Raw genomic sequence first — 22,249 nt, 5'->3', positions numbered from 1 at the left:
TTTCCCCAGCTTACATCTGAGCTAAGGGCGATGTAAGTAATACAGTAACTCAGATGTGAGTTACTGTGTTACTTACAATCACTGGTGCCCACCAGCAGCTCATTCAGTGAACGAATGAGGGAATCTGTAATGGAGAATGCAGTTGCTTGGACAATTCTAACTAAAAATATTCAGTCGTACATCTTTACACTATAGGATCTTGTCTAATTCTTTCATATGTACAAGTTGAACAAGTAGGGTAATAAAACACAGCCTTACCTGACCCCCTTGCCAACTGGGAACCATTCTGTTTCTCTGTATTCTGTTCTGAAAGTGGTCTGTTGTCCTAAGTACAGATTTCTCATCAGGACTATCAAATGTAGTGGAACTCCCATTTCTTTAAGAGGATTCCATACCTTTTTATAGTCTATGCAGTCAAAGGCACCGGAGGACTCAGATGGAGGCTGATTGTTTTGAATGTTTGACTAATTGGTTTTAATTATTAATTTTTTGTTTTGTCATTGTTATATTTGGAATTTTTGTTGTATATGTGAAGCGGGGAGGGGAATTATGTGTATTGTGTTGTATTAGAGTTGTATTATATTGTATTCTATTGCATTATTATATAATGTTTGTGGGAGTAAAGGGACCATGTTCTTGTTATTGTTTTATTGATTTATTGCATTATTGTATTGTCTTTCTGTTATTTTGCTGCCAGGGGAATGTCGGGAATTGCCATCTAGATGTCATGCCTTAATTATTACCATGTTGTGTATTTTCGATTTTGGATTTTGTATCTTTACTAGGCATTATGCTATGTTATATACTTTGGATTATGTTTGTTGTTTTCTTTATTATGTATTTCTGCTTTTTGTATAATTTATTGTTATTATGTATGTTATGCTACAATTGGTGGGGAGGCTGTAATTTTTGTATTCGATACCTTTCTTTTGTAGCTTTATATAATCTATAAAGCTACATAGAACCTAAGCGAGCCTCTCTGGGAGAGCATTCATTCAGAGGTGGAACACTGCAGAAGAAAGCTTAAAAGAATTAAAGCGTGGGACATGTTCTGTATCTCTCTTGTACAGTATATGATGTATTGTCTTTTTCCTGTCTGTTTCTATGTTTGCATGTTCTACACATAAAGGAAGGCTTTGTGAATGTCAGGGCACTGATAACATGTGTCCATTAGAGCCCCATTGGTAATATTAGCTGCAGTGTGCTTGTCCTCTGCCACATCAGAGTGGTGAGCCAGTGGCCCTCTAGATGTGGGTGTATCCCATCTGCCATCAGTGCCAAACAGCTTGGACAATAGTCAGATTATGGGGATTGGAGTGCAACAATATCTTGACAGCCAAAGGTTGCTGTCCTGATGTACCTTATGTAGGGTAACTAAAAAAAGAAAGCTAGTTGTTTTGCAAAACGTGGGATCCAAAACACAGTAATTTAAACAAAACCTCAAAACAGCTAACTAAAACAATTCATTTATTTATAACATCAGAGATCTGTTAATGCCACTGATAATTTATATCACACTTCATTTGCTGCCAATTCCTATTAAATATTAATGACAACTGTCTTGCCTGTTGTCCAGTCTGATACTGTATTTTATGTGTTTTGTTCCCCTCATTTCACCCCACTATGCAAAACTTTATATCCTTGCTTATGGAGTTTCATTTTTATTTAGGTAAATACATTGTCATATTTCATCTAACTTTGTGTTTTCTGTCCTATGCACTTTTGCTTATCTCAGATTATTAATGGGAAAGTAGAAAGCAGGCATGAAAGCCAGCAGTGATGGAAGCAAGTTTATTTCTGCTAGTAGGTGCTTTTTTCAACCTAATATTTCTTCTGAATGGTACTTCGTTCTTGTTATAAGGCTAAACCATGGTTATTGGATACCATAGATATCTGGTTCACAAAAACTGGGATATCAGAAATAGTGCTTGTAGAGACTATAAGTATATATTATCCATTTAATTAATTACCTTATATCCCAACCTGCTCCTGACATGAAACTCAATGCAACTTAGAAAACAAGATAAGGCTAAAACAAGGTAAAGCTAAAAACCCTATGATTAAAAATTAAAACAAAATATATTAAAACACCATTAATTTTAAAAAGTACAAAATCATTTAAAAATATAACATAAGAGGTTTTTTTTAAAAAAAATACAGTGCCTAGACACCCATTGATAAGACTCTCCATGACCAATTAACCATAAGATGACTGTTTAAATAAAAAGGTCTTTGACTGTCAGTGAAGGGAAAACAGCAAAAGGACCAGCCTAGCCTCCTATGGAAGAGGATTCCACAGCTTGGAAGCACCAACCTTCAAAACAACAAAGTACCATGACATCTCTGCAAGCCTTGTGGTTGGTTTTTAGGTGTCATTGTTAGACGTGTCCCTCAAAGAGCACTTTTAATTAGACCATTAAGAGAAATGCTATAAAAGGTAGGGAAAACCCACACTGATAGAACTTTAGAACAGGCTAGTCTGTCAGAATCCACCTGTGTGGACTAATATCCTTGAACAGAATACAGGCTTTGGGTCAGTCAAAAATCTGACTAGAATCGTGTATTTATATCCAAAAGTGACTATGGGATAGTCTGCTTTGGGCAAATTAAGTGTTTTCTAACTACTTTGAAGTCTGGCTGTTTAGACAATGCGTGGGTGGAAGATGAAACAAAGTAAAAAGAAGCTGGGATAGACTTAGGGTGGAAAATGCACTTCTTCGCTCTGACATATAAACATCCCGGTACTAGTACAGGGCTGCAGCAAACCAAACATGTGATCCCCATTAATGCAATGGATATTATTATTATTATTATTATCATCATCATCATCATCATCATCCTGCCTTTCCCTATATTGGATTGAGACAGGTAACAACAAACAAAAACAATAAAATCAAACATGATTATCAATAGATAAAAGCATAACAGGACATATTAGATCCTAGTTCCCCAATCTCCCTCCCACCCTAAAATACCATTAAAAACAATTCCCAATAAAAATGGTTAATAAAATACATTGAGATCAAAGTCCAGTGGGTACAGCTAAACAAATGGAGAGTGAAAATTCTGAGGAGATCGGTTTGGGAAGGCCTGCCAGAAGAGATCCATTTTTATTGCCTTCTTAAAGGCCTCCAAAGATGTTAGATGGCGGATCTCATCCGGCAGGTCATTTTTGGAGCAGCAACAGAGAACTTCCTCTGGGAAGTCGTCTTCAGTCTAGTTCTCTCTAACTGCTGTAGGTTCTTCCCAGAGGATCTGAGAGTGTGGGAAGGATTGTATGGGAGGAGGCATTCCCTCAGGTAAGCTGGGCCCAAGCCATGCAGGGCTTTATAGGTAATAACCAAGACCTGATACTGTACCTGGAAGCTAATGAGCAGCCAGTGTCGGGATTTTAAGATAGGTGTAATAGAATCAAATTTGGAACTCCCTGTCACCAATCTGGCTGCCATATTTTGGACCAATTGCAGCTTCCGAACGTGGCATGAGGGTTGCCCCATGTAGAGCGCATTGCAGAAATCAAGATGAGAGGTTACCAGTGAATGTACAACCGTTTCTAGGTTTCCTCGTTCCAGGAAGGCTCGTAGCTGGTGAATCAGCTGAATCTGATGATGGGTGCTCCTGGCTGTTGCATCCACCTGCGACATACAACATACGCAACAAGACAGTCCAACAAGTGGACAAGGGATGAAGAGGGCATGTATGGGGGGGGGGGGGCTCCATGGTTGTGTTCTGCCAATGTATCACTGGGCACACTGATGCACCAATGTACCATTCAACAGTACATGCAACTGTGTGGCTGGTCATATGGGCAGGCAGAATATGGAATAGCATCTCGGGAGGAAGGGGGAGTTAACTGGAGGTTGCAAGTGGTGTGTTTGTGTGATGGTGTGCAGGCATGGTGGGAGGCAACAAAAAAATAATAATGGCACAGAGCATCTTGACACCACATGGTTCAGACAGCCCGTGAGTGTTTGGCCACCTTGGGAGTGAGTGGTGTGGAGTGATGATCAGCTTTCAGAAAACCCAGGATCAAGCCATTTTTTCCTGCCTGTCTGCTCCAACCCTGTATTTTAAAAAACAGGGCCCTGCTCCTTGTTGCCCAAGGGAAAGTGATGTTATACTGTAGATGTCTGTTCATGCAATAACATAGTGTCTATTAAAATAAAAATTTAAAGAATAAGAAGACAAAAACAAGCATTTGGGAAGGATGAGAAGTAGTAAATAAATCTTTGAGTTTTTAAAATATGCCAGAACATTTTGTATTCATCTTGCTGCTTTATTGAAAAAAGAAGAATGTCCCAACTGCTTCATGCTTATTAAAAATAGATTTAATATTTGCTTGTACCAAACATCAAACTTGCATGCTGCTATTCACGTATCACAAGCTATGGTTTCTTTCACTAGACTAAGGCTGTATTCCTATACCCACTTAAATGAGAGCAAATCCCACTGAGCTCAAGTGAATAACATGTATATATTTGTGCCATAAAATTTATTTTGCTGTCAGAAAATGTATTGTCTGAAATAGTCCATAGTAAGTCTGTTTTTCTTACACTACAGCAGATCTAACTTGATCTGTTTTCTTGAGAGTAGACCATTATCTTACACAGATAATTTTTACATATAGCAAAAAGTATATGTGGTCACAGTATTGGTAAGAGTTTTGTTTGTTTGTTTGTTTGTACTCCAAGGATTTTTCTGATGCTTTCTAAGTAAATAATAAATAAAAATTTTATTTATATCCCACCCTTCTGTCTGAGACAACCAGGGCAACTTACAAGTTAAAACAGTACAGCCCCAAATCCCTGTATCCCTCCCACCCCTAAAAAAGCCAGGCATTCATAGCATAATAGCATAGCAATAGCATTTACATTTCTATACTGCTTTGTAGTGGATTCAGCACTCTCTAAGTCTGTAAGCCAATTTCCCCCAACAAGCTGGGTACTCATTCTATCGACCTACAAAAGGATTGAAGGCTAAGTCATCCTGGAGCCTTCTGGGATTGAACTCACAATCCTGTGGCTGCAGTATCGGCATTTGACCACTGCACCACCAGGTCTCCCTATAAGCTTAATAAATGGTTCCTTCTTATTGCTGTATAGCTGTTTATGAATTGTTAAAGCGTTGAATTCATTTCATTATCTAAAGCTTACAAACACTTGCATTATGAGTTTGAAAACATAAGAAAAAAATATGTGCCTTGTAAAGTCGAAGGCTTTCATGGCCGGCATCCATAGTTTTTTGTGGGTTTTTCAGGCTAGCAGAGTTTCTTTCTGATGTTTCACCAGCATGTGTGGTAGGCATCTTCTCTGAAGATGCCAGCCACAGATGCTGGCAAAACGTCAGAAAAAACTCTGATAAAACATGGCCACATAGCCCGAAAAACCCACAAAAAACTATAATATGTGCCTTCTTTTTCTCAAAAACTAATAAAAACTATTCATAGCAAAGTAAACGTGTGTGATATATTGAAAAGGTGACTGTGTGTGTGTGTGTGTGTGTGTGTGTGTGTTTAGCTAGATGGTATGAAAAATTCCTTGAATTCTGATTAGGCAGATGCATGTACTTAGGGGGTTCAGTGAATTGCAGAGTCAACTAATTGAAATCCCTGAAGAGTTAAATTAATCTTAGCTAACCTATGTCCCTTTGACTGTAATGGGTGGTGGAATGCTGGGGACACTCCACCCTGGGTGCTGAAAAATAAGGTGGTGTGGTGGTGGCTCCTCACACACATAGTTGCCAGAACAGGGAAGATGAGATCAGGTGCAAGGAATATGAGCTGGCCAGGAGACATTTGCAACCTGCCTCAAAGCAAGCCTCTCCCTCTCTCTCCTCTCCATCCCTTGGGATTTCCTTGAGTAATGCAGAAAAGAAGTAGAATAATAGAATGATAGAGTTGGAAGAGACCCCAAGGGCCATACAGTTCCTATTCAGGAACACAGAATCAAAGCACCCCTGACAGATGGCCATCCAGACTTTGCTTAAAGACCTCCAAAGATAAAGACTCCACCACTCTCTGGGGGAGGGTGTTCTACTGCCAAACAGCGCTTAATATCCAGAAGTTCCTCCTAATCTTGAGGTGCAATCTGTTTTCCTGTAGCTTGTATCCATTGCTCCGGATCCTATTCTCTGGAGCGGCAGAAAACAAACTTGCTCCCTCCTCAATATGACATCTCTTCAAATACTTAAACTGGGCTATCATATCACCTCTTAACCTTCTCCTCAGGCTAAACATACCCAGCCCTAAGTCTCTCCTCATAAGGCATGGTTTCCAGACCCCTAGAGGATGGTGCAATGGTGAGTGCCACTTCCTTTCAGAAATAAAGTCATTTCCTACTGCAGTGTATTTCATAGCAGGGAAACAATTTAGCAGCTGTGAAATCAATAGAAGTGTAGGACTGGAAGAATTTATTTTAAAAAGTGGAAATAAACTATGGAAGCATGGTGTTAATGGGGAAACAGGTGTGGTACACTGGATTATTACTTATTTTAGTGTGTGTGTGTGTGTGTGTGTGTGTGTGTGTGTATCCTTGTGAAAAGAAACACAAGCTTCTCAGAGACTTAGCTGTGTTAGTCTCAGGTGAAAAAATTAATTATTAAAATTAAAGATTAACAATTTAAAATTAAAGATTAACAAGTTTTATTTGACATTAACTTTCATTGATGGCAGTGTCCCAAGATAGCCTGCTGCTTAAAGTGGGAGTAGGCCCACCAGATTCACCAACCACACAAGACTAGGAAGGAGAGATAAGCTATAAAAAATTCCACAGAAGCTACATTTTTCTACTCATTCTAAGCAAAACATCAAGGAAATGACCAGGAATGCCAATTTCTCCAGGAAGCTAAGGACATCAAATTCAACAGACACACACAACTACATGGAGATGATGTCACAAGTCATAGAAATTGCTCAAGAATCACTTTCTACTACCCATCCCAGGCAAAACATCTGTGTTCAGGAAAATAACCCACCATAGCAACTTTGCAGATAACTGTTCTTACCAGATTTACCAGTTGCAGAAGAATAAGTTAGACTGATGAAACAAGGGGGGGGGGGGGGTCATAGGAATCAGGTCCAAACATCTGTATTCTAGAACATGGTGCAAAATGCCAACTTTCCAGGAAACTATGACCAGATAGATGGGTACAAGAAGGTGGTTCCTGTGAAGTTTTTGTGATTTTGGCATCACACATATCTAAGATGGTGTGTGTGTGTGTGTGTGTGTGTGTGATGAATTAGTAGGTGTTGTGTACAAATTAAGGTAAGGTAAAAAAAAATGCAAAGTTGCAAATATTACAAATAAACTAGATAACGAGAAGGTGAAGCCAGAGAAGCTCCATTCTGTCTGCAAAAACAAAACCAGAAACAAAATGTGGCAGACCATGAACTGTTAATATGAAGAATCAGAATAAAGCTAAAAAACAAAAAACAAAACTAAGATTAAATCAGTCACTGTGCCAAAATGTAACCTGAAGAATTTAAAGACCACGTGCAAACAGTTAAGGACAGACAAGAAGTAAAAGAACAAGGTGACAGAAATACAGTCAAAATCTTGAATACAACTGTTTAGCAACTTCTGTGCAAGGACAAAGAAAACCACTATAATAACCAGTGCAGCAAAATAGAAAATTGCATTTAAAAAAGTAGAAGAGACCTCATCTGCAAAATCTGAGAAAATCAAAGGGAAATCCTGCTAATGACCAGTAGGAAAACACACTGCATGATCCGGAAAAAATAAAACAGATAATGGAACAATAATGAAAATAATTATATGCAACAATTGAAAGGATAACAGTTTCATTAAAGGAAGAACCATTTGAAATGAACCCACAGTTTTAGAAAGTGAAGTACCGTATATACTCAACTATAAGTCAACCTCGTGTATAAGTCGAGATCAACTTTTGGGGCCAAAATTTAGGGTTTTTATATGACCCATGGATAAGTCAAGAGTCAGACATAAGGAGGGAGTCCAGCTGGGGAGAGGCTGTGGGCATTTGGTCACTCTTCCCAGTCTCTCCCCAGCTGGGCTGTCCCTTGCGGAGGCAGTCTGGCTGGGGAGAGGCTCGGATCATACTGTATTGACACATGTATAAGTCAACCCAGGTTTTTTGGATCAATTTTTTGACCTAAATTTCTCATGTTATGCATGAGTGTATACAGTAAGCTTCATTTAAAGCACTTGGGAGAAGTAAGTCAGCAGGAACAAATGGCAAACCAACAGATTTATTTCAAACTACAGAGGTAGAATGCACTTGGTTTCTAACGTCTGCCAACAAATATGGAAAACAAAATAATGGCTTACGAATTGGAAATGTTCAATATACACCCCACTCCCCAGGAAACAGGACACTAGGAATTTCAATCACTATTAGACCATTGAATGAATTTTGCAGGCAAGCAAATTGATACTCAGCATTTTATAACAAAGACTTTCACCATATATGGAGCAAGAAATGCCAGATATACAAATTGGGTTCAAATCCAGTACTAAGAGAAACAATTGCAGAGTTCTGTTTCATGTTCATTGTTGTGTGTATGTGCTTTCAAGTCATATGTTGACTTATGGTAACTCCATGAAGTTGGTAGGGTTTTCTTACACAAAGAATGTGATTTTGCCAGTTCCTTCCTCTTATATATAGTTTACAGCACCTGGTGTACCTTGGCAGTCTCCCATCCAAGTACTAAGTGGGACTGACCCTACTTAGCTACTAAGATCATATGGGATCTGGTATCTTTGGGGTATTTAGGCCCTCTTTCATTATTGCAACGTACAGAATTCAACTATTCTTGGCACAGAATTTGAGTTTCTTTGAAACCAGATTCTGAGGGATGGGTTTTTCTCTCTCTTTCAGGATGAAGGACAGGTAAGTCAAAGAGTCAGGTTAGATAGTTCTGCTTTTGGTAATATTTCCCAAGACAATTTTTTGGGAAACCTGTACCTCATATCTTGTGACAGATGCGTTTACTTTATGCCCTGAAGTATCATGAGAAATGTTAGTGGATGCTCCAAAATGAAATTGTTGCAGCATGTGGTGGGGACTGAAACATTAGAATGCAGGCAGTGACCCTTGGAATGCATTCGGTTAGTTCAACATTCAAGAAGCATATTCATACAGTCACTGACTATTTAACAACCCTTGGCTGCTTGAAGGCCCTAGAGTACACTTCACAGTTGCCAGTTTTTATGCTGACTAGAATAGAGAGGAAAAGAAGCAAGACTTGCTTTTATGCTCTGAAGAGCTGAGACCTGTGACTCCATTCCATCAAGGGTTTTTTGCTGTCCCGAAGTTTTTGCCACTGTCTGTGCTCTTTGCTCTACCTTAGATCTTGGGGGTCCAATATGTACTCTAGGGGGAAATGGTTATTTCGTGCCTGCCAAGATGGACAGGAAGAGAGTAAAACCTTTGCTTCTTTTGTCATTCATAGAGATGTGAAGGCCCAGAACAAAATGGGAGAAAAAACCAATTTTTTACTAAAGCCCCCTTCTTCCAGAAAAATGGGGAAAAATGGGTCAGGGAATATTCACTTTTAGAATGGAGAATAAATTATTTGAAACAAGGTGTTCATGCATTTGCACCTCCTACTTTATTTCTAAAAAATATGTAACAGGAAACGTCTATGTTACACAGCTCATCTCATTGCAATTCTTTATATTGGTTTCTTTTTCTTATTTCTTTTTATGGGAATGAATGCTTTATGTTTGCCTAGAACAATGAAAAACTATTTATTTATTTGATTTATATCCCACTTTTAAATAAATTTTTAAAATGTAAATTCAATTTGTAATTTTTTTAAAAAAAGTAAGCTATACTTTTACTATATTGACCATGATCCTTTCAACGGAGGACGCTGCCGTTGCCCTCTTTCACCTGGGCAGGGGTGGCCCAGAGGACTTTGCCCGCCGCCGCCGTGGCGTTTCTCCAGGGGGCGGGGCCGGTGGGAGCGGCCCCTACAAAAGCCGGCCCGCCGGCTCCCCCCGAAGAGGATGCTGCCGTTGCCCTCTTCCACCTGGGCAGGGGCAGCCCAGAGGACTTTGCCCGCCGCCGCCGTGGCGTTTCTCCAGGGGGCGGGGCTGGTGGGAGCGGCCCCTACAAAAGCTGGCCCGTCGGCTCCCCCCGAAGAGGACGCTGCCGTTGCCCTCTTCCACCTGGGCAGGGGCGGCCCAGAGGACTTTGCCCGCCGCTTATACCATCAGGGCGGAGTGCCAGGGACTGTTACTTGGTCCTGCTGTTGGGGACTCTTTAGAGGGAGGGAGATAGAGAGGGGCTTAGTTATTTTTTCTCATTAGGGATTGATTGGGACACGTCCTGTCCTTTTCTCGTTGCTGTATACTATCTAATGTATTTTTAGATTGCTTTATTATTGATTGTATAGGATGGATTTATTGCTGTATTGTAGTACATGTTTTTTATGCTGCGTGTATATTGTATTGTATTGTATTTTAGCTGTTGTAAACCGCCATGATCATAGGAACGGCGGTATATAAATAAAATTTCATTCATTCATTCATTCATGCCAAGCCAAATTATACATAATACATTTTATGTTCCTAAAGTAACATCATAAAAAGGAGAAAGGGATGGAAGGCAGGGAGAGAAATCTAGCAGCACTTTTAAGACAAACTGATTTTTATTTTATCATGAGCTTTTGTGGATATCATTCCACTTCTTCAGATGTTGTACAGAGTGATAGTGAAGCATCAGGTTATTAAGCATATTTATATAGTTGTGGGAGTGGGATAAAATTTAATATGAACCAAAAATGAAAATTATGACCCTTACTCTAAATCTTCAAAGCTCTGTGTGAGGTCTTTCAGATCTTTAGAGGTGAGTTAGTATTGATGTGTGAATGCAGTAAATGGCTTACCAAAAGTCAGTTTCCTTGGGATCTAAACCTTCTCTGAGGATATTCTTTTTGTTATATGTGCAGCAGCAAAATCTCAATATATGTAGTTTGCCTCTGCTAATGGATTGGGATTTGTGAATATAATTAAATTTAGCTATTTCTCTTTATAGTCTTCCTTTATAATTTCTTTGTTCAGACCTGTAAATCCCATACTGTACATCCATGAAGGCTGAAATTATTTTCAATTTGTTTTTGTCGGCTAATGTCAGATTTGTGTCCATTCATCCTCCTGTGTAGAGTCTGTCCTACTTGTTCAGTGTAGAGATAGAGGGGCATTACTGACAGGAGGACATGATTCACATTGGAGGAAGAACAAATGTAGGGACAGAGTTGGCATCTGAGTTTATGGCAGGGTCTTGTCTCTGTATCAGCATCCATGTCTTGTTTTCTGTTGTGAATAGTTGCATAAGATTTGGAGACTTTCTGTAGGCCAGTAAAAGCCTGCCTAACAGCCTTAGCAGAAGGCTGTTATCCTCCAGAATTAGTAAGGTTGTAACTTTCACTCTGTAAAGGGAGGTAATATTGCATTTTCCCTATGTTTTTGAAATTTTGTTTCTTTCCTTAAAAAAAAACCTACATTAAAAAATTTCCCTAGCTTCAAAATGTCTAGAAACTTTACACCTTTAGTTATTGGTTGGGATATTTTTGTCCACATATCTGCTCTTACTTCAAATGAAGAATCAGAGTGTTACATTCAAGTCCCTAATCTACTTTTCTATCCAAGGTGTTGGCCTCTCTACACAAGGCTTTAGGCGCAACACTGGGTGGTTTGGTGGCTTGAAGGGCAGCAGAATATATGCTGTCCCACATAAGCTGCAGGTGAAGACTGAGAGTCTCAGAAAGATTTTCTTGCTTTCACTTAGACAGCCTGTAGAAACATTGGGCAAACACCTTAAGATCATTCCAGCCTGACACGCTGGATGCTCTTTCGGGAAACGGCTTGTTCCCAAACACAGCAACAACCCAGCCAAATGACTACAGTAGCTCTGCATCAAGAATCAAGAATGGCTGCCCCTCCCCTCTCTTGTCTAGCTGAGTGAGGTACTATATTTGCTAAATTTCATGATCATTCAAATCCTGAGGACAGTGAGCTAAAATGCATATAAAAAAATAAAATTTGATTATACTACCTGTTTCTTGTCTTTCCCCAGCTCTTATATGACAGCCCAAAAGCACGACAAGAGGTGGACCATCACTGGCGGGCTTCTGGCTGTCCCCACATTGTCCACATCCTGGATGTTTATGAAAATATACATCATGGGAAGAGATGCCTACTGATCATCATGGAATGGTAAGAGTCAATTAAGTTTATTCTTACCTGATTCATGCTTGGGAATCCCAGGAGAAAGATATAAGATCTCCATAGTGCAAGATAACAACATGCAGCTCTGTAGAAAACAGCGATCCTCTGCAGTTTCCCAAAGACATGAAAGATTTTATAAAGTAAAGAGATTCTTGTGGAAAGCCTTGGAAGCACTTTCCCCTGTGCATCACCCCCTGCATGCCTTTCCTTTCATCAGTCTGGTATTTGTGAGTACCTGCTGGTCCACACAGAGAAAATGTCTCATCCAACCTAAAGTACCCAAAATTTTGCCCCCCCCCCCCCCGTGATATTGCTCCTCACTTGTCTGAATCCATTCTGACCTTCTGACAGCAACAGCTCTTGGTGTGAACCCACTCTGTATTAAGAGCTTTCTTTGCTGCTTCAGAAGCCTGCATTTCTGTGAACACATCCATGTTTGCCTATTAGAAGAACATCAGTGGAGCCCTGCTGGATCAGGCTAAGGCTCCAGCTGGTCCAGGATCCTGTGTCCTACAGTGGCCAGCTGCATGATTGTGAGAAGGTCACCAGCAGGGTGTGCCTGACATTTGCCTGCCTACCGAGCCTTGCTATGGATGCATCATCGGATCTATTTGTTTGAGCTGTTTACTTATTTAGATTATGCACCACTTTTCAATTAATAAATTTCCAGGGCGTTTAATCAGTTTCATCCACATAGCAAGAAGTCAAAGTTGAGCATAGGCAAGGCGCTGTTTCCCTATTGCCCTTGGCCTATGAGAGTGACAAAAATTATTACACAGCTGGCTGAGCAAATAGGAGCTGAATAGCCCTTAGCTTGGCCAGAGACACCAAACAGAATATGGTGTGGTTCAAGATGGGTAGTGTATTCATTTTGCACAGTCAAGATGTACCCAAAAGGCACACTGCACATGTTCACAGCCAATATGAATCTTTCTGCTATGTATATTTAAAATGGAGTGAGTTGTGTGATACAAATTAATAGATGACCAATATAACTGCCCACAGCAAACACAGACATGGACACATAATATATAAACATAATGTCTTGTACTTAAGCCACATAAGATGGGCTGTACAGAAATAAAAAAGCTGCAGACACTAGGAATGTTTTGTTCAAGTAGGTGCTTTCTCTGTTCAAAACAGAGAGAACTCTGTTATTTGGGGATAGAATCTGTATCATCCTTGTATCACCAAGTTTGTCTGTTGTAAGAAATGAATGGTATCTTCCCACAGACTAGCTTGTTAAATCAACATTCTTCTGCCATAATGAGAATGTTAATAGAGATTCTGTCCTAACATAGAGCTGTTTGAAAAATACAGGGCATCAACATAAAAATTGTTTTTAAAAGGCTGTTCTGGATAAATCCAAAAGCTCATCTAGTCCAGCATTGTTTCCCATACTTGCCAACCCAATGCTTTTTAGGAAGCATACAAACAAATCTTGAGTTAAATTAAATCACACCCACTCCCAACCATGTTCTCCAGCAACTGATGTTGAGGGGTGTTATTGCTTCTGATGCTGGAATTGGCCCATAGCCATCATGATTAGTAGCCACTGATAGCTTTTCCTCCATGAATATGTCTAATTCTCTTAAGGCATTCAAACTGGTGAACTTTACTACACATTGTGGGAGCAAATGTCATAGATTAACTTTGAACTGTACTTTCTTTTATCCTGAACATCCCACATTAGCTTTATTGTATGACCCCCAACCTCTAGTATAAGAAAGGAAGAAGAGTTTCTCTATATCCATCCCCTCCACACCTTGTATAATTACATACTTCTCTCTCATGTTCCCTCTTGCTCACCCAAGCTTGAGTAAATCATATCATTCCTCTCTTGATATCCCTTGCATGCTGTAAGGCCAGCCCCTTCAGGGTCTGTTATGAAAGCTCCTGTACAGACATGATCTGAAATGATGAATGAATGAGTTGGTGCCATTTATCTGTTGCCCTGGCAAGCTTCCAGAAAACTGGGAGGAGATGTAGGAGTTGGAGACAGTACTAGTGTGTTGAACACAGGCCTTAGAACGTTAGGCTTGAAAATTAATATGATAATGTTTAATGCTAGAAATTAGGGAACTAATACATTATCACCACCACTATTAACTGAAAAATTTATACAGCAGGCCCTTTGTGTTGATGGGCTGGCGATCTGCAGATTTGACCCCTGTGGATTGACACACCTCATATTATTCAGTGGTGGCATGTGCATGGCTGATGCATCTGTGCACACATCACTGCCACTGAATAAAATGGGTGCAAAGGCCTGCGTTTTTTGCTATCCATGTGAGGCAGGAATCAAAGCCATTCATAGAATCATAGAATCGTAGAGTTGGAAGAGACCACAAGGGCCATCCAGTCCAACCCCCACCATGCAGGAACTCCCAATCAAAGCATCCCTGACAGATGGCCATAAAGCCTCTGTTTAAAGACCTCTAAGGAAGGTGACTCCACCACTCCCTGAGGGAGTTTGTTCCACTGTTGAACAGCCTTTACTATCAAGAAGTTGCTCCTAATGTTGAGGTGTAATCTCTTATCCTGTAGCTTGCATCCATTGTTCGGGTCTTCTTCTCTGGAGCAGCAGAAAACAAGCTTGCTCCCTCCTCAATATGACATCTCTTCAAGTATTTAATAACCTTCTCTTCTCCAGGCTAAACATCCCCAGCTCCCTAAGTTGTTCCTCATAGGGCATGGTTTCCAGACCCTTCACCATTTTAGTTGCCCTCCTCTGGACACGCTCCAGCTTCTCAACATCCTTTTTGAATTGTGGTGCCGAGAACTGGACACAATATTCCAGGTGGGGCCTGACCAAAGCAGAATACAGTGGCACTGTTACTTCCCTTGATCTAGACACTATACTTTTATTCATGTGGCCTAAAATTGCATTGGCCTTTTTAGCTCCTGCGTTGCACTGTTGACTCATATTCAACTTGTAGTCTACTTGGACTCCCAGATCCCTTTCACACGTAGTTTCATTTAGCCAAGTGTCCCCCATCCTATATCTGTGCATTTAACTTTTCCATGCTAAGTGCAGTACCTTACATTTCTCTGTGTTAAATTTAATTTTGTTAGCTTTGGCCCAGCTTTCTAGTCTATTCAGGTCATTTTGAATTTTGATCCTGTCCTCTGGAGTATTAGCTATTCCTCCTAATTTGGTGTCGTCTGCAAATTTGATAACTGTGCCCCCAGTTCTGTCATCCAAGTCATTGATAAAGATGTTGAATAGCACTGGACCTAGGACAGAACCCTATGGGACCCTCATCTGCTCATTGTTCATAACATAGTCAAGTTATTGATTAGCTTATTATTTAAAACACTAGTTTTGGCACAGTCTGTCAGATTTACAGTAATCCCTCCCCACTTATCCACCGGAAACACATTCCAAGACTAGTGGATGTTTGAAGCTATGAACAGTGCCAAACCCTATACCAGTTATATTTTAGGCCCACAATTGACCACATGTAACTAAAACCATGGTGAGCAAAACTGCATATAAACGGGGACTATGTAATACTTTCAGACCATGGCTGACTGCAAGTAACTGAAACTACATAGAGTAAAACCACAAATAAGGGTGGACCACTGTACAGAGAATGGCAGGGAGGTTGTCATAATTTACCCAACAGCCACATTTTCTTATTGGTCCCTTCAAAAATTTTAGAGTTGCTTTTCCCCATCTGCTTTTCCCCCCAGTGGCACTACAAATCTCATACAACAATTTCTGCATGGGGATAGTGGAAGTTCAACATGACTGGAAATTGTCAGGCTTGGAAAAGCTATCCTAAAAGATGGAATCTTATTTTATAATTTGTTGAGTTAGATTTTGTCACTGAACTATATCTTTCCTCTTTTTTTCTGTCCCATCCCACCCTCCCCAGGATGTACACTTGTCTCTGACCCTTCAAACACCTCATTTATTAAATGTCCACAAGGAATAATATTAAAAATTATTAAGGAATTATATAGTTTATTTGTGGTAGGGGGCACTGAGCCACTGGAAATGCAGCATTAAAAGCCTATCTACCAAGGTCGGTGAGTGAATCAAGGATGAAGAATTCTTGAAACAGATTTTTCAGTGCCTCTGAACATATGCAGAAAATTTTGCTTCACAACTCAATCACTGCTTGCATTCTGGCTCCCTTCGCTCTTATCAAAAAGTGCAATCTGTAAAGATCAGTGGTAGAGCACATGTTTTGCTGATTTAACTTAAAAGAACTTACTTCTGAGTCAGATTTTTAAAAGAAAGAAAGGAAGGGAAGCATAGGCACGGATGGGGAAATGTGAATTTACCTAGCTATATCTTTTGGCTGGAAGCTTGAACCTTAAACCTTTCCATGAGGGCAATCCACTGAAGAAGAGGGTGGGTTAAAAAGCTGAATGGATGGGGTGGGGGTTGGAGGAGGCAAGATATAGTAAAAAAGAAATGGAGCGGGGACTTGCCATTTATTTGTCCACTTGTCCAACAAAAATAAGCACAGGATTACAAACAGGTTGCATGAGTTTAACTAAATCAGTCATTTGTCTCTGAATAAATAGCTCCAACCTCACCAAGCCTCTCCAAGCATATGAGCCAATGAATTAAGGGATGGGTGGAAAGTAAAGCAGAATAGGGGGTAAGTGACTGGAGAAGTTAATATTGGAGGAAGGGGGTGGGGTTGAAGAAAACTTCATTTAATTATCTACTTGCCTAGTACTGGATGACTGCAATAAACACACTTTAAAATTACTTTTTATTGTTGCTCCCATCAAATAATAATATGCAATATATATTTAATACAATATGGATACGGATAATTATCTGAATGTTCCTTGCCTAAGAAATTTATGTGAAATTCAGGGGGTCACTATAGGTCGACAGGCAACATGAAGGCACATACACACATGCGATGTACAGTAATGTGTATTATAGAGTAATATACAATTATTTGTTTTTGTTTGCCACCAAGCTGGCTTCAACTTATGACAATCCTATGAGCTCCAGTCATCAATACAACTCTGCACTGCCCTGTTGTGAGGAAGGACTGAGGGAGATAAATCTGTTTATTATGGCGAAGACTGAGAGATGATATCGCTGTTGTTGTTGTTGTTGTTGTTGTTGTTGTTGTTGTGTCTTCAAGTCATTTCTGACTTATGGTGACCCTAAGGCAAACTTATCAAATCTAAAAGGAAGATCATGTAGAAGAAAGAATGAGCATGTTTTCTGCTGCTGCACATTAAGAAGAACCTTTTTTTTTTAACTGTAAGAATTGTTCAGCCATGAAATAAATTGCCTTGGAAAGTGGTAGACTCTCCATCTTTGCCAGTCTTTAAACAAAGGTTGGATGGGCATCCCTTAAGTGTGCTTTAATCTTAGAGTTGAAAGTGACCACATGGTCCATCCAGTGCAAAACTCTGCCATGAAAGAACATACAACTTTCAACTCTTAACATTCTTTGATTCTATGAAGTCTTGTAAATTCAGAGTCATGGCTACCTTTGTTGAATCAATTCATCTTTAATACAGTCTTCTTCTGTTAGTGCTTATTTTCATTTAGTGTATATTATGCAATAGAAAGCAGAATAAAATCAACAGAAGAATATTCATAATAAATACCCAACCCACAGAATGACACATAGGCCAGTAAGGGGACTACTTGCCATTCTGGCCTTAAGGGCCTGGCATTATAATTGCGTTTCAGGGTAAAATGGAAAGAGAAAGAGTACAGAATTTGAGACTGACTGATTTATTTTAGCATAAGCTTCTTTAATGCATCTGAAGAAACAGATTGATATCCATAAAGGTTCATACTAAAATAAGTCAATTAGTGTTGAAGTTATTGCTTAATTCCTTCATTTCTTCCACACATCTTTCCATTTTATGTAAATTTCATGGCTAAGCAAATGACTCCCCTCCATTCCATACTATAAATAATTTTTCCTTCCTTCTAAAGTTCTGCTAGGATTACTCACAAAATCAAGTGAGCTAAGATGCACTGTTTAAAAAAGAACCCATATGAATTAATTCCTGGAATCATTAAATATTCATACATTCATTCCTTTACAGTCTTGAGACCAAATATAAAAATAAAATAAATAAAAGTACACACACATACAGCTAAAATTAATAAAATCTGCACTAAATACAAGTCTCTAACAGTTTGTTGTTGTTGTTGTTGTTGTTGCTGTTGTGTGCCTTCAAGTTGTTTCTGACATGGCGACCCTAAGGCAAATCTATCATAGGCTTTTCTTGGGAAGATTTTTTCAGAGGAGGTTTGCTATTGCCTTCCCCTGAGGCTGAGAGCATGTCACTTGCCTGCAGTCATCCAGTGGGTTTCATGGCTAAGCTGCCCAAAAATTACCAGTATCCCTATTCTGCCCGTGACTCTTTTGATGTATGGTAAAAAATACCTTCCCTTTGGGTGGTTGCATGTCTTCACTCCTCTGGGATTTTCGGGGTCGGCAGCCCTTCTGATGTCTGAGCTGGAGTAACCATTAGCCTGTAGAGCCCAGTCTAGATGTTTCAACTCATCTTCCAAGAAGTAGGGTTCACAGATCCTTTTGGCCTGGTCTACCAGTGTTTTTATTGTGCTTCTTTTTTGTCTTAGGTGATGGTTGGAATTCTTGTGTAGGTATCAGTCCACTTAAGTGCACTGATAAGTGGTATAGAATGTACTTGCTATTGCTATAGGGAAATTGATGAGGAAACACAATCTCCAAAAGATCTACAGACCAACCAAGAAAATCCAGCAAATGCTGCACTCAGCAAAGGACAAGAGAGATCCTCTCATAGCTGCAGGCGTTTATCAGATACCATGCAGCTGTGGACAAGTCTACATAGGGACCACCAAATGCAGTGTATGATAACACTGAAATTCTGGACTATGCCAACAACTATCAGGTCAGAATGCACAGGGAAGCCATTGAAATCCATAAACATCTGGATAATTTCAACTGGAAAGAAGAAACTCTTAAAGTGAACAAAGTTTGGCTACCAGTCCTGAAGATAGCAAAATGAGGACTCAGCAAATGCAAATGAGAAACCACCCAGGGTTAGGGGCTTTCCCAGCAGATAATGACCACCAATTAGCAGACACTATTCCTCTTTGCATATCCTCCCACCCTGAGGCCCTGCCATCAACAACAGAACAATACGCAGATTAATATGGAATATCCTCCAGATCCAGGGTCACACAGCATATTTATATCCAGTTCTCTTCTAGGCCAGCATTCTCTGAAGATGCCAGCCACTTATTATTATTATTATTATTATTATTATTAACCTTTATTTATAAAGCGCTGTAAATTTACACAGCGCTGTACATACAATCTTTTTAATTGGACGGTTCCCTGCCCTCAGGCTTACCACATAAGGTATTGGCTCTCAAATGGTGGGGTGAGACCCCTGAGGCCACAAGACTTGGAGGCTTTGATTTGTCCTCCTCCTCTTAACAAACTTTTTATGTATGTGTTAAGTATTGAATTTACTTGAACAAAACTGTTCTAATTTGAATGATGTTATTTCTTTATAAAATGTTAAAATATGAATATATATGAGTGCAAATGAAAATATGCACACTAAAAAACCAAAATATTTGTATTCATATACTACGTTGAGTGGGGTGCACATGATGTCTACATGTAGATGTAAAGGGGAGGTCCTAAGTGTAAAAAGTTTGAGTACAACTAATTAAACTACTCCTTTAAGTATACTTTGTTGGGGGTGGGGAAGAGTGTTCAACAAGAACTTAGAAATAAATAGTTAATGCAACAAGCTGTCCTTAAGTTAAATTTCAAATTATGGAGACGGATGCTAGGTTCTGTGCTTGTGCTATTACTACTCATAGACAAATATTAGGGGGGAAATTATAATATGGAAATCTTAGTTTCTTGCCAGTAACCCCAGCTGTTAGTAGAGTTGGTTGGAAAATATCTGACCCTAAACCAGGGAAGGTAGAAGTAGTGTATCAATTTAGCCAGCATGTCATCTTTTTTTCTAAGTTTCCCTTTAATGTCCCAACTTTCCATATGCTTGCTTTCATCACATGGTCTCGCTATTCTTTTAGTGGTTTCTTATGCAAAGCCCTAAAGAATCATTTTTACATTTCTCTTCAATAGAGTCTTCCTTTCCTTTTGCTCCTTCTGTTATTTCCCCCCTCTTACTGATTCTAGAAAGCAATGGCAGGAGAACTCCAGGGATTACTGGTTGCATTCCTGCAGTACTGTCTGTTGTGCTCATTTTCAGTTGGGTCAGCAAACAAGAGTGATTCAGCTTTTTCTGTCGAGTCTGCCTATATATTAAATCATAGGCTTTAAAACTTACTGTGCTTTTGTGGCTTTTTCCTTATCTCTGCTTTCATAAATATTATAGTTTGAAGTGCCTCTCTGTACAATCCACGTGCTTGATTACAGAGTCACTAGACCTGACATGCTTTCTGATGGGACCAAAACAAAGACAGGAATAATATTTTGGACCTGATTCATCAAATTTCTTTTGAGTACCTGTTAAACAGTCAGAATTCTGTATTTTTGCTCTAGGATGCACATTTCTGAACTAATTTTTACAAATGGTATTTAGACTTGGGTTGCCATTCCAAACTTCTCTGTGCAAGTTTGCACCAATGACTAAGCTTTGGCTTTCTTTTTTAAATTGCTGGATTGGGGTCCATTTTGCATGGAACTTGGTATTATTTATTTATTTATTTTACAGATGGTAGATGCTAGCAATCAAATATCTGTTTGTTCAAATCAAAAGCAAAATCATTAGCATCAATCTGGGCAAAGTCAAATATATTTCCAGATGTATACATAAAATTTGTGCAGGACAGTAGTCTGCAGATATCCAGTCCCAAGCAAGTCACTTACCAAGGCTATAGTCCTATCTGCTGTTAAGCCACTTAGGTCCTGTTGAAGTTCATTATATTTAGGCAGCATGTGTTCAAAGTGCAATCTGATGAGGATAAGTCACATGTAGAAATGGCTATAGCTGAACATAGCTGTTAGTTAGCCAATGGTGGATTTAGACAACTCCAGACCAGGTTTCTTGAAAGTCTGTCCTTCATAGGCTTGCTATAAGTCAAAACTTACTTGGCAGCAATTAACACCAAAGTTTGGGCAAGACTCTTGGGAGTGTGGTGGTCTCCAAGCTCCAGGGATTTTGAGATCCATTTCAGTCTGGTTACAGGCCTGAGTATGGAACAGAGACAGCTTTGGTCACATTGGTGGGGTGATCCTAGACAAGGAACTGGGCAGTGGGAGTGTACCCCTATTGATTCTACTGGCCCTTTCAGCAGCATTTGATACCATTGACCATGAGAGCTGTGGCTTTCAGATGGAACATGGTTTTAGTGTTTTACAGTGGTTCCTGTATTCCTTGGAAGGGTCCCTTGGGGCTCAGTTTTGTCCCCCATGCTATTCAGCATCTACATGAAACTACTGGGAGAAGCTGTCTGGGGTTTAGGAATCAGACACCATTTGTATGCTGATGACACTCAACTCTCCCTCTCTCTCTCCGTTCCATATAATTCTAAGGTAGCTGTCTTGGTACTATACAAGTGTCTGCTGTGAGCAGTGCACAAGATTTGGGTAAATACATTAAAGCTTAATCCAGAAAAGAGAGAGGTGCTCCTAGTCAGATAGAAGGCAGATCAAGGAATAGAGATACATCCTGTGCTGGATGGTGTTACACTCCCCTTGAAATCTCAGGATCATAGCTTGTGTGTACTCCTGGACTCAGCCTTGAACCTGGAAGCCCAGGACTCAGCAGTGACCAGGAGTAGGTTTGCAAAATTGAAGGTAGTGCACCAGCTGTGCCTGTTCTTTGAGATGTCAGATCTGGCCACAGTGACATATACCTTTGTTACATGCAGTTTGGTTACTATAATGCATCTAAATACAGCTGTCTTTGGAAACTTTTCAGAAATTGTCACATGTCCAAAATGGTGCAACCAGACTGCTGACTGGGGCCAATTACAGAAAGCATATAACTTCCCCGTTGAAACAGCTACACTGCCTACTGGGCCATTTTCAGCTACAATTCAAAGTGCTGGTTATGACCAGTAA

General features: G+C 39.8%; 1 protein-coding gene across 3 annotated transcripts in view; it reads left to right on the top strand.

The window, feature by feature from the left end:
* Positions 1 to 22,249, top strand: part of MAPKAPK3 (MAPK activated protein kinase 3) — a 109,800-nt gene that overhangs the window by 68,056 nt on the left and 19,495 nt on the right. For all 3 annotated transcript variants that reach the window (XM_089525223.1, XM_089525204.1, XM_089525214.1), the window contains exon 3: positions 12,058 to 12,197. In XM_089525223.1, the coding sequence (XP_089381349.1) occupies positions 12,058 to 12,197 (140 nt within the window). The remainder of the gene's footprint in view (positions 1 to 12,057; positions 12,198 to 22,249) is intronic.

The sequence above is a fragment of the Sceloporus occidentalis genome, unplaced genomic scaffold, assembly GCF_023333645.1.
Source record: "Sceloporus occidentalis isolate IW3139 unplaced genomic scaffold, rSceOcc1.0.p SCAF_1, whole genome shotgun sequence".
Classification (NCBI taxonomy): Eukaryota; Metazoa; Chordata; class Lepidosauria; order Squamata; family Phrynosomatidae; genus Sceloporus; species Sceloporus occidentalis.
Note: the sequence above shows the minus strand (reverse complement) of the source record. Positions and strands in the feature narration are given on the sequence as shown.